Raw genomic sequence first — 13,331 nt, 5'->3', positions numbered from 1 at the left:
ATAGTATAGGGTACACCAATGTGTATAACCCTCTCCACAGTAGGTACATCTATACCAACACCAAATGCAACTGTAACAAATAGCACTCTTGCAACAGAAGTACCAGAGATAAAACTCTTAACTAGACTAGTACGATATTCTTCTGGGTACTGTGCATGGTATTGGGCAAACAGACGATTGCTGAAATTTGCAGGAGACCCAGGAGGATAGAACTGCTGTTCCCTAAGTTCTTGCTCAAAGTAACAATAGCACTCACCACAGGTTTCAAGGTTGCTATAGAAAATTGTCAAGGGGCTTGATATTAGCTTTTCTTTGAGCTCTAGTGCATAGGGTTTTATCACGTCTATCAACTTCTCATCACCCCTGTTGCCCCTTGGCAAAACTCTATACAAGATGTTCTCCCTGTTTGGGTTGGCCTCCACAGCAATGACATTTTGCATGCCTAGGCTCCTTTTAATTTCTTTCTGATAGCATCCTGTTGCAGTTGCTGTTAAGGCCAAAATTGGGGTATTTGGCATAAAAGATCCCAAAAGATTAAGCTTTGTATAAGCTGGTCGAAAATCTTTCCTAGAAGTAAAGAAATTTTGAAACTCTCATTGCTGTGAAATAAAAAACCTGGATCTACTATGTTTATGCCGCGGTCGTGTGATCCTCGAGTGTGGTATCACATGACAATAACAACTAAAAAATGGCCACCTGCAGTTATCCTCAAATCGTTGGTGGCACGTGCGGTCCTAGTGTTATGAATCCCGCATATGTTCAATGTGTTTTAATTAGAAAATGTGACAAAGACATTCGAGGTCATTTGAAGGCTATTGGTGTGAGCGATTCTTCTCTGGACGAAGCAAGGCTACTGTTGGCTAGAGCAGGTCAGTGTATTCGTAATTCAATTTTATCTTTAGATCGAAAATATTGCGGAAGATTATCGAGAAAATACTGAATGCTACTGTAACAGACAATCACCATGAGGCCCAATAAGGCGTGATTTCATGATACGCGAAATCAAAATCTAATGGCACTCTTTCAATGTAGCTGAACGTGCAAAAGCGTAATAGTCTCTTGAGACTATAGTCTCTTGAGTTATATTGCGGCCCGGCTATTTACAGGTTTCTCCCACGAAAATGCGGCAGCGAGTGTAGCCATGCTCCGTTCGATTTGTGAACATTTTGATATTGACGTGGGAAACATCAAAGGACGGCGGAAAGCTCCCTACTTGTCCTTACTTGGAGAGTCTCTCGAGTCATGCGATTGTCACCATAGTCCCTGCTTATGACTGGCTGCCATTATTACTGTGACTTATTAACCCGGGAGTACCATTTATTTATGAATTTGAGGAGTGGTTCCAAAGATATTATCCCAATACAGTTTTAGCCTCCCCTAAGAACTCGCCAGAAGCCTCGTTTTTACGTTTTCGTTTGTCTGAGCTGGAAACAAAGTGACCATAACTTTGTATCAAGCTTATACCATTTTGCTTTAAGACAGTTGACCTGATCGTTAACAGTGCAAGATCATTTACCGTTGCGAAAAAATCTCTTGAATTTTGCGGCAGCCGTTTGTGACTCGCTTTCTTAATATTGTGATGTTTACAGTCGTTCAAGAGAACAAATTGAACATGTGCGGGATTCGAAACCCTAGGACCGCACATGACGCACATGCCACCAACAATTTGAGAATGACTGCAGGTGGCCATTTTTTAGTTGTTATTGTCATGTGATACCACACTCGAGGATAACACGACCGCGGCATAAAAATAGTAGATCCAGGTTCTTCATTTCACCGTAATAAGAGTTTCAAAATTTTGTAGACATTACAACACAGGCACGCTTTATTTGTGTTGTTCAGAAATGGGCTATACCGCTGGCTAATTGACACGGAAGGCTCGTTAATTTACCTGTCGGCAAGCTTCGAGTTATTGTCGAGTTTGCTCCGATGACAGGGCTGAGTATCTTCGAAATTATTGAGCTCAGATGAATGAATAGGACTTGTGACTTTTGGGCGGCGATTCAGTGGATGTATTTCAAAAGAATTCAACAATGCGGCTTAATTATTGTCCCTTAAGTGCGTATCCTTTTGTTCTTTGAAGCGTGGTGATTGCGAAAAAAATGTCACCTAGTGTTTTCATCTCTTTCCACCGAAAAACGTTTCGCTCATAAGCGGCAAAGGTAATATCGGTTTATTATTGATATGCATTTTACAAGCTTGAAAATGAGCGTTTAAACGAAATTTTTGGTTCCGTATTACCGGAGAACCGCTTTGTTTTGCAAATTACAACGCAATTTGTCGCCGGCAGTGAGAACCGCGGCGGCATGTCTTCGGTCACGTCTGAATGAATTTGCTCTCGTTTGCGAGATGGAAGTCGATTAAAAAATTATTTGAAGTGATTTGTTACCAACCGATCGCTAAGCTTTTCGTTGGATTAGTTTATTTAAGGTTAACAATCAGATACTATTAAACTACAAAGAAATACATAAGAGTTTGTTTGAATTTGATTGACCGTGCGCTTGTCAAAACAACAGACGATATACATTGTTATGCAAATACACGCCATTACGCGGGCTTATAAATAACTGAGTCATACGCGTGGCTACTCACTTATTCTCATCACTGTAAACACACTTGATCGTCACGTTAACTAGTTTATTAGCTGTGAGCCGTGATACATGATGGAGTTTGCCGTTGGTGCTTCTGTTGAAGCTGTCGATCAGCTCGGTATTTGGGCCAAAGCCAAAGTTTCAGTCGTGAGCTTACCGATCAAGGGAATCGCTGACTTCACGGTGGAAAACATGTAAATAAGTGACCCTGTGTTTTGTACATTAGCTCAATGAATTTCACATACGTTTCAATGGACTTACCGTCAAAAGTGCTTTGATTTCTGGAAGGATGAACTGCCATTTAGACTTCTGAGATTTTTAAACACGCTGTCACCTTGAATTCGTTCGATTAACAACTCGCGTTGTTGTGATCCGCGATGCTGACCCGAAACACACAATTTGTTGATACTGCCGTGACACTAAACTTCTGAAAAGATGAAATGTCGTTGATAATTTTGAGATTTGGCTTAAAAAAAGCTTGTAAATAAACTTAAATTCGCCCGATTCAGCTCCGCTTAACTCGCGTTGATTTGTTGGTCGTCACAGCAACCACATGGATCTGACCAATAGAAATCGCGTTTGATTCATTGCCGTGACGTTTATACTCGACTCGATCGTTTCGTACCAGAAAAGCTAAAAGACAAAAGAAAACATCTAAAGGAACAGTAAATGACAAACGAAAGGGTACACAGAATTCAAAATCCAACACACTCGTTTTATTTTCTTCTTGCTTATGAATGTCTACGTTTAATTCGGTGAAAACGGGCCGACTTCCAATAGCTAGCTATCGATCGACAGAGTTTTTTTATAAATAATCGAGCGGGCTTCCGTTCCATGGGTTTATGTTCACTTGGACTCATCAAAGCGGTATGATTTTAACAAAGCGAGACGTCAAAAATCGTAGCTTAGATTCAAATGAACACTGGAATGAATAAAAGGAGCGAATTTATTGATGAAAAACATTCCAGACACTAGAATGTTTGAGAGTGTTTTTGCGGTCAGACGCCGAGCAATGCGTTCATGTCAATTTCTCAGCCTTTCCCGGGGCCTTTCCACGTGCATGCTTTGAGCTTTTCCAGACCTTTCTTACGAATAAATTAAAATATGTCGCAACAATAGGGTTTAAAAAATCAATCAAGCAGAAATCCTAACACAAAGCAAAAATATCGCACCTAACATCAAAGCGTTTGCGCTCGTGCAGTAGCCAGCCACATGTTCGGAAAGTAATCGGTCCGTGAATTATGAATATTCAATGAGAAAGAACAATAGCGTGAATATATGAATAATAATCGACCCACAAAATGTGGGTACACACTTAAAGCGTGCCTGTGTTGTAATGGACTTATTTCACAAGAGTCTTTATCAAGTAGTCTCAAAGCATTATGATGTCAAAAGATATAATAAATATATTTTGATGAAATCGATTTGCGAAAATCGATTTGTTAATTATCGTCATGCCATCTCACCGCTATCACACCCGGTGTAACGCTGCTGAGCAAATCAAGCCATACATGGGGATGGTAAGTCAAAAACTATATGTTGTTTTAAAATCTGAGAAGAAAACCTTCTACTTGACAATACCATTTTGTTTTAATGAGAACACGAAACGCCTTGCAGCACACGAAATAGAACTTAGATGGAACAAATTTAATATTCACAAATTTCCGCTTCAGTAAACAAATACGCACGTACTCATACACAAGTTAGCACTCCTTTTCAGCGTAAAAAATATTACTTTCGATAAAATTGCCCACACAAGATAAAGAATGACTACAAATCATTTAAATGGGGGAAAGAGTCGCATTCAGGCTAAACTTTCAACTGTTGTTTAGGTTATCTCTTATATTCATGAAGACAACTTTAAGTTCAAAGGTCATAAACTTCAAGCGAGTGCCGTAAATATTTTCGGTCGTCTAAATTCGCAGTTTCAGTTGCCCCAAAATTTTATTTCACAGAACGATAGAGGAAGCCTTATTCTTTCTATAGAATACCATCTTTACAGCGGAATCCATGTACCAGGTAGGGAGTTTTGCCGTTGAAATTTGCCAAAATCAAGCTTTCTGATAATGCTGTTTAGGAGGGTAAATTTGAAAATGTTTTCAAAATTCAGGTTTGAATCTTTTCTAATTCTAATAACGGTACTTTGTAAAGGAGGGGTCACTGAATTGTGTAATATCGAAATAGTTTTGATATTTGTTTTAGTTTACTTACACAAGTCACAAATACGAAGCACATTTTTCAGTGGTTCAAGGGCTTCTCCAAGGGTGAAAATCAAAAAATCGCTTTACTTGAAAAATATAAATCCAAACAAACTAAAACTTGTATTTTCTTAAGTAGTTTCCAGACGGCTTTCTTGTGAAAAAGTTTGAGGGAATTCGATTTTTGCATTTTGCACACCTATCCGTAGTATTTACAGGAAGTCACTCTTAAGGGCATTAATACAAAATCAGCCCTCGCTGAAAACCATCCTCAGAAATCTAGTCTGCACTACAGGCGGATTAACGGGCTCTAGCGCGATACAAGAGCGCGCGCGAGGCGCGAGAACGAGCGCGAAGCGTGAGGCGAGAAAAAGCGCTCGTGTATCGCGCTAGAGCCCGCTTTTGCTTCGCGGACATTAATTTTCTTGACCAAAAAAAGAAAAATCGACCAAGTAGCCCCGCGAAGGTATGAAGTAACCTTAAGAACATCTTACGAACGTTTTCAGCCTCAAATCGCAAAAAAAAAAATATAAGAACGTTCATCCTCAGCTTTAAATTAGACGTTCTGATAAAAGCAAGTAGTCGTTAGTGAAAGAAAAGCAAGATACTAGCACTGTAGAGTACATTTAACACACCTGGCAGCTAAATGAAGGGGTGTCCACTGGTGTTCACTTGTGCCAATGTTAATGTGTGCTCCATGTTCCAACAGCAAGGGCACGATTCTGTGTAAGTTGTATCGAGCTGCGACATGAATAAGTGCGAAGCCATGTCTGTCGGTCTTATTGACATCTTGCATTTTCATGTTGCTGAGTTCTTCTTCGACGAATTCCAATTTGTCTTCGCGGATTGCTTCCAGTAGCTTCAGAGTATGAGTCGACACGGGGGTTACTATTTCGCTCGTTTCCTGAGAATAGACAAAAGTAGGAGGAGGTTTTGTTTCGGGCTCGAAATCGACCCGTAAAGCCTGTAACTCGCATTCCCCAGGTTCTTTTTGGTTCTTCTTAAACCTAAGGGGATTCCAACTTGAATTGCGTCCTTTTGGCTCCCGATGCGCTGTGTTTTCGTGCGACATTATGCTATCTTGCTTCACTTTTTTTGTGCGTGACAACAACAGTTCTAGCACAATATGTAAACGTGGATGATTTGCATAGATTAACACAGGTATCGTATGATCGACCAAGCGATCACATCAAATGTCTGTTATTGGCCCATTCAGTTCGATGAACGACAGGTTAGGGCGCTAATCTAACAGCCGATCTTGTTTTGTTTGTTTGTTTGTTTGTTTGTTTGTTTTCGTCTTACTGTTTGGAAATTATTCGTGTATTCAAGACCACAAGGCAATGTTCAAGCCACTAAAAGAGAATTATTTATCACAATCTAATTAGCTTTGTGGTCGATTCAGTTAGGCATACTTTATTTCGTGGACTGGACTGGACTGGATTGGACTGGACTTGTAAACCGCGGACTAGTAAGACGTGGACTTGTGAAGCGGGGACTTGTAAAACGAGGACTAGTAAAAAAACTTGTGATAAACTTGACTCGTACTAGAATAATTGTCTTTATTTGAACGATCATCTCTCATCCAAAGAGCTTCAAATACTAATCAACTGTATACTTCTAGCGTACTTAGAGCCACCAAGTAACATGACATCCATTCCAAGCAAACAATTGCAAATCTTGTATTCTATTAAATAAATGATAATTAATTTAGGCCAAACTTCGGAATAAATTTTCATTTGTAATTATCGCGCGAAGAGGGCGGCTTGTTTCAAGCTACCATCTCTCGCTAAAAGGCTAACACCTCCATCTCAATAGTAGGCAGGAGGCACAAGGTACATGGACTGTAACAGTGGAGTCTTGGACCTGGACTGTTGGACTATATTTTTGGACACTTTTTGGACCTTTTTTTGACCTTTTTCTGATTATATTACAAGATTCCTCCGCAACCAGGATCGGGAGATGGTATTGAGAACCTCAGTTTCATCTTCGAGACCCCGAGAATAATATATTAAGCTACCCGCTTTCCGACTATTTTTGTTATGACTTGATATTGATTTGGCTGGCTTAACCTGAATTGCAGTCAACGGTTAACAAGTTGTGGAGCTCCGAGTGTTAGATTGAGTCTACTTTGTTCCATCCTACATTCTTAGAGGTGGATTGTGTGTTTATTTAATTTGTTTGTATGTGTTTCTTCGCTAAATATTAGTAAGTTTTAGTTCAGTGGGAAGTTTGTTTGTAGTGTTCACACTATTGAACCTCAAGCGAAGAAATTTTTCTTTTGTATTTAACTCAAAACAATCAAGAACAAACATATGTATAATGGATGTTACTAATATCTTCAATATTAACTTTCAGTAGTTTATTGTGAATCTTAGATTTTAGATTTGGAATTTATTGTTTATTTGTGTTACAATCATGCCAGCTACTTTACAAATAATTTCTTTGAGCATAAGGGGAAATAGCAAAACATTGCACTTGGTGTCGCGGAAAGAAGGCAGATGTGAATTTTTTTTTTTTTACAAATAAAGCAACAGAGATACAATGGAAACATGAACGGTGAGGAAAAATGATCTTTTTACTGGTACTCCAAATTCATTTGGGACCACAATACCGATAAATAATATGAAGAACGCTGAGTTTTGTTTCGCCGAGACCCTCAAAGTTCCCCCGAGACGAAGCCGAGAGGAACATTGAGGTCGAAGGGAAACAAAACTCACTGTTTCCCGAGGAGCCAGTCATTAAGAATGGCTGACTGTTAGGATCGAGAACCGCCGGTCAACGACCCATTTGGCAAATCGCTCATATTTTGCCCAAAGATACCCTTACGTGACCTAATTCTAAAAATCATATTTCAAGGTTCCAGCGAATTTTTATTTTTCAGAAATTCGCGAAAATTTGAAAGCGCGGTCAAAGTGCGGTTTTTCGTGTAATAAAATGACCGAAATAAGGTGCGAGGACGAAGCGCTGGTAAAGTCTTAAAATAAATTCAATTGACTTCAAACTTCACAGAAATGTGGAACAACCACTCTAATTTATTCCTCGTTTTAAACTAATCTCAGAGATGTTGATATAGTGGTTTTCCGAACCATTTTAAAAACACCTATGAAGCGTGTGAAAAATAACGGCAAAATATAGGTCATGTTTAACAGCATAAAAATGCATCTGGTACCTCACTTTCCGATTATTTTACTTTACAGCCTAGAAATATCATTATTAAACATATATCATGCCAAGTTTCATGCTCGAACTCGCAGTATTTCCCTTTGAGAAAAACGAAAATCTATGTCAATGTGTTGGGCGCAAATAACACAATAATTATACACGAACAAGAGACAAATCAGTTTCAACGGCGAAAGTAAAAGGCCATCATTCATTAAAATCCCGTCAATTCACTGCTATCAGTAGAAACATAATGTCCACTACATAGAAACTGTTTTTAGACGTTTTCGAAACATTGCGCGTTAACTTTGTTTAATTTCCTGTCCGCCGTCATGTCTAGTCTGTCATCGCGTGTATTTCATTAATGTAAACAACACTCTGAATGGTTTTCACGACAAACGCAAGAGATTTCCTGTAACCTTAATGTTTTCGGTTCACCAAAACGCTTTAAGTTCGTTAAGACACAATAATGGGTCAACTTGGAATGCTGTTTAGCATTAAGGACGTTAAAGGACTGTAAATTAATCGAGTTGAAATATCTTGAAGCAAATCAAAATCGCGCCCTTATTCTAATTTGGCAAACAGCCGACCTCCGTTCAAGTTCAAGAAGTCGAGAGGTTAATTCGGCAATGTATTACCGGTACAACAACAAAATCAAACCGCGGTCATCAAAAGTGTAAGTTTAAAAGTGTAGTGGCAAGTCCCAAATAAATTTCGCCTATATAAAATGGAAACAAGAAGTGAAACGTTCTGACCCGAAACAAATAAACAAAATATTAATACGACTACTTTAATCCGAAAATGTTACAGAAAACATACCTAAAAGCCGTCGATTCCCCTCAACACCACTCCACATTGCCTTAAAGAGCCCAAGCTTTCTGCTGTAAGAATCAGGGGCCTCAGGAATCTGTTTTTATCATATTGGCAACCATGCTGCGTGGCTGATATTCGAGACTCAGTAAAAGTTGTCACACAACCGTACGAGCAGCCCAGTCACGCTTTCACTGCTCTTGCGCAAATGTTCAACATTTCGCAATTTACCTAAACCGATTACAGGTTTAAAGTAGTGACAGTAGATTGAAATGCGCTTCTTAAAGCTGACCTATCCAGGAGCAATTATTTCTTGTTCTTGAATGGCTCTTAGTTGTAGCTACAGTCGGGAAGGGGGAGGGGGTACTCCTGGAAATTTCGGATATCTGTATGCCGTGGAAGATTAAGTGGTCTCCAGCTCTTAACGCCAACACTGACACACCAGATGATTCTCGAAGTATCACAGGGATCACTAAGCTAAATAATTTCGAGTTTAGCTCCGCTGAGTCAATTACCTGTTGGCGCGCATATTGCATTGACCGTGGACAGGTGGAAAAACAGTTAAACGGGAAAAGCCTGGTGCACATTGTAATTTAGCGTTGTCCAACACGCAATCGGTCAGGTTGTAATGCTAATTGTATTTGACAGAATCTCAAGTTTTCTTTGCACACATACTGGGGTGACATACTCCTAGATGGGCGTGGCCGGGAGTCATGAGTCAAGTCCGTCAACTCGCAAAGCTTACTACGGTTATCAGTTGAGTAAGGCGGGACGAAAGTTTGGTCACCAAGTTTTAACGTAAAATCGTGTTGTTGTCACGGGCAACTTACCTCGTTTCCGTTGGTAACAATATCAACAGCCGTTGGTCGGCTGTCGCGTCGCCTACAATTTCGCGCGCTTTGCTGTCAATTGACGTCAAAGGCCGACAAGTTGCCAATGGATACGGAGCCAGTTGCTCGTGACAACAACACGATTTTTACGTTAAAACTTGGTGACTAAACTTTCGTCCGCCTTACTCAACTGATAATCGTAGTAACAGAAGAGTGATAGTGAACCACTGATGGAAGGACTGCAGATTGTCCCTACGCTTTACCCTGATAGGCCTCTGTTTTATTCTAATGAACTGATGCTGTGACAATAATACTATTTAGCTTTACGAACATGCTAATTGTCAAGGGTTTCTTTTGCAGTTTAGTCAGACATCGCTCTTTCTTTATTTCTGCTGGAAACATCGTTCTCTAAAGGAGACTTCAGGTCATTTTCTAAAAAGGCACGAACACTGCGACCCCAACATCGTTGCCATTATCAACGGGTGTGACCGAGAAAGCGTCTGGTGATGCTTCCAAGGATAGTAACCATGCATGGCAGGGGTGTATTAATGTCTTCAAGGCAGCTGCATTCGTGTCTTTCATAGCCCGTCCACTTTAGAGAGGCACTTGTCTCTGGAGAAATATACTCAGACACTGGAGAGACATTCCCTTATGGACTTAGCCAAAATGTGCTACAAACCCTGCTTGGAGCAAACGTTGGCGCGTTACTCAAAGCCACAATACGTCACCAAGAAGCCCTTGTTGTTTCAAAAGAGGGTTGGGCTCTCAGGGCAGTCAGTGACCAGCAGCACTCGTATCTTATGGCAAAATTCCGCACTGGTCAAACGACAGGCCGAAAGCTTGACGCCGAAATGGTGGCGCGGGAAATGCGCAGAGCCCAGGATCCTTATAATGTTCGTCTTTTTCAGGTCCTAGTTTTTCGGGGCGGGGAGGATCGTTAAATTTTTGTAGAGAGGGAGAGAGAGTAGAGGAGGAAGACCCTTTAGAGGAAAAACTCATGACCGAATCGTCTCAACCTCCTTCCTAGGGTCTCTCACCTTACCGCACCCTGGAGCGTACTCCAGTCGGGCGGAAAGATGAGAGACTCTAGGAACGAGGTTTGAATCACCCTTTTGATTTGAGTCACCCTTTCCAAATTCGCTGCAACGATTAATTTACCTTTATCGACTTAAAATTAGATGATCTAATGCATTTTGTTTCCGACACTGCGCGTAGACGCAGCGCAACAGTGCCTTAACAAACTAATCACTCTAGAACATCTGAAAACATAGATCTCCCAAACAGCTTACTTCCCTGAAAATAGTTTTTCACAAAGAACTACTTATTTATGATTTTTTTTATACTGCAAAAGAAACCCTTCACCATTAGCATGTTCATAAAGCTAAATGGCATCATTGTCACAGCATCAGTTCATTAGAATAAAACAGAGGCCTATCAGGGTAAAGCGTAGGGACAATCTGCAGTCCTTCTATCAGTGGTTCACTATCACTCTTCTGTTAAGCTTTGCGAGTTGACTGATTTGACTCATGGCTCCCGGCCACGCCCATCTAGGAGTATGTCACCCCAGTATGTGTGCAAAGAAAACTTGAGATTCTGTCAAATACAATTAGCATTACAACCTGACCGATTGCGTGTTGGACAACGCTAAATTACAATGTGCACCAGGCTTTTCCCGTTTAACTGTTTTTCCACCTGTCCACGGTCAATGCAATATGCGCGCCAACAGGTAATTGACTCAGCGGAGCTAAACTCGAAATTATTTAGCTTAGTGATCCCTGTGATACTTCGAGAATCATCTGGTGTGTCAGTGTTGGCGTTAAGAGCTGGAGACCACTTAATCTTCCACGGCATACAGATATCCGAAATTTCCAGGAGTACCCCCTCCCCCTTCCCGACTGTAGCTACAACTAAGAGCCATTCAAGAACAAGAAATAATTGCTCCTGGATAGGTCAGCTTTAAGAAGCGCATTTCAATCTACTGTCACTACTTTAAACCTGTAATCGGTTTAGGTAAATTGCGAAATGTTGAACATTTGCGCAAGAGCAGTGAAAGCGTGACTGGGCTGCTCGTACGGTTGTGTGACAACTTTTACTGAGTCTCGAATATCAGCCACGCAGCATGGTTGCCAATATGATAAAAACAGATTCCTGAGGCCCCTGATTCTTACAGCAGAAAGCTTGGGCTCTTTAAGGCAATGTGGAGTGGTGTTGAGGGGAATCGACGGCTTTTAGGTATGTTTTCTGTAACATTTTCGGATTAAAGTAGTCGTATTAATATTTTGTTTATTTGTTTCGGGTCAGAACGTTTCACTTCTTGTTTCCATTTTATATAGGCGAAATTTATTTGGGACTTGCCACTACACTTTTAAACTTACACTTTTGATGACCGCGGTTTGATTTTGTTGTTGTACCGGTAATACATTGCCGAATTAACCTCTCGACTTCTTGAACTTGAACGGAGGTCGGCTGTTTGCCAAATTAGAATAAGGGCGCGATTTTGATTTGCTTCAAGATATTTCAACTCGATTAATTTACAGTCCTTTAACGTCCTTAATGCTAAACAGCATTCCAAGTTGACCCATTATTGTGTCTTAACGAACTTAAAGCGTTTTGGTGAACCGAAAACATTAAGGTTACAGGAAATCTCTTGCGTTTGTCGTGAAAACCATTCAGAGTGTTGTTTACATTAATGAAATACACGCGATGACAGACTAGACATGACGGCGGACAGGAAATTAAACAAAGTTAACGCGCAATGTTTCGAAAACGTCTAAAAACAGTTTCTATGTAGTGGACATTATGTTTCTACTGATAGCAGTGAATTGACGAGATTTTAATGAATGATGGCCTTTTACTTTCGCCGTTGAAACTGATTTGTCTCTTGTTCGTGTATAATTATTGTGTTATTTGCGCCCAACACATTGACATAGATTTTCGTTTTTCTCAAAGGGAAATACTGCGAGTTCGAGCATGAAACTTGGCATGATATATGTTTAATAATGATATTTCTAGGCTGTAAAGTAAAATAATCGGAAAGTGAGGTACCAGATGCATTTTTATGCTGTTAAACATGACCTATATTTTGCCGTTATTTTTCACACGCGTCATAGGTGTTTTTAAAATGGTTCGGAAAACCACTATATCAACATCTCTGAGATTAGTTTAAAACGAGGAATAAATTAGAGTGGTTGTTCCACATTTCTGTGAAGTTTGAAGTCAATTGAATTTATTTTAAGACTTTACCAGCGCTTCGTCCTCGCACCTTATTTCGGTCATTTTATTACACGAAAAACCGCACTTTGACCGCGCTTTCAAATTTTCGCGAATTTCTGAAAAATAAAAATTCGCTGGAACCTTGAAATATGATTTTTAGAATTAGGTCACGTAAGGGTATCTTTGGGCAAAATATGAGCGATTTGCCAAATGGGTCGTTGACCGGCGGTTCTCGATCCTAACAGTCAGCCATTCTTAAGTGTTTTGTTATACCTCCCAACTCAAAAATAGAAAAAATAAAACAACGGCGAAAAATCGTTTGCATGACGCAAATTTGCCGCGGTTTCAAGGAGCACGACCTGATCACGTGTGAGTCGAAAGCTCAAGTTGTTGTTTCCCTAGGGAGTTCGTGAGTTTTGTTCGCTCTAGGGAGTGAGTTTTGACCAACGGCACGTGACACGTACGTTCTCCCGCAATCGGAAAAAGTATACAAATAAGAAGGATTATTTTGAAAAAATGGATATTTAGCC

At 40.2% G+C, this 13,331-nt stretch overlaps 1 protein-coding gene across 1 annotated transcript in view; it reads right to left on the bottom strand.

The window, feature by feature from the left end:
• Window positions 1-12,410, bottom strand: part of LOC145482571 (uncharacterized) — a 39,793-nt gene extending 27,383 nt beyond the window's left edge. Inside the window, exon 1 of the mRNA XM_081461167.1 lies at window positions 5,425-12,410. Within this exon, the coding sequence (XP_081317293.1) occupies window positions 5,425-5,861 (437 nt within the window). The 5' untranslated portion in view covers window positions 5,862-12,410. The remainder of the gene's footprint in view (window positions 1-5,424) is intronic.
• Between the last annotated feature and the right edge of the window lie 921 nt (window positions 12,411-13,331).

The sequence above is a fragment of the Orbicella franksi genome, chromosome 3 (genome assembly GCF_964199315.1).
Source record: "Orbicella franksi chromosome 3, jaOrbFran1.1, whole genome shotgun sequence".
Taxonomy (NCBI): domain Eukaryota; kingdom Metazoa; phylum Cnidaria; class Anthozoa; order Scleractinia; family Merulinidae; genus Orbicella; species Orbicella franksi.
The sequence above is the reverse complement of the archived record's forward strand: the minus strand, read 5'-3'. Positions and strand labels throughout refer to the sequence as shown.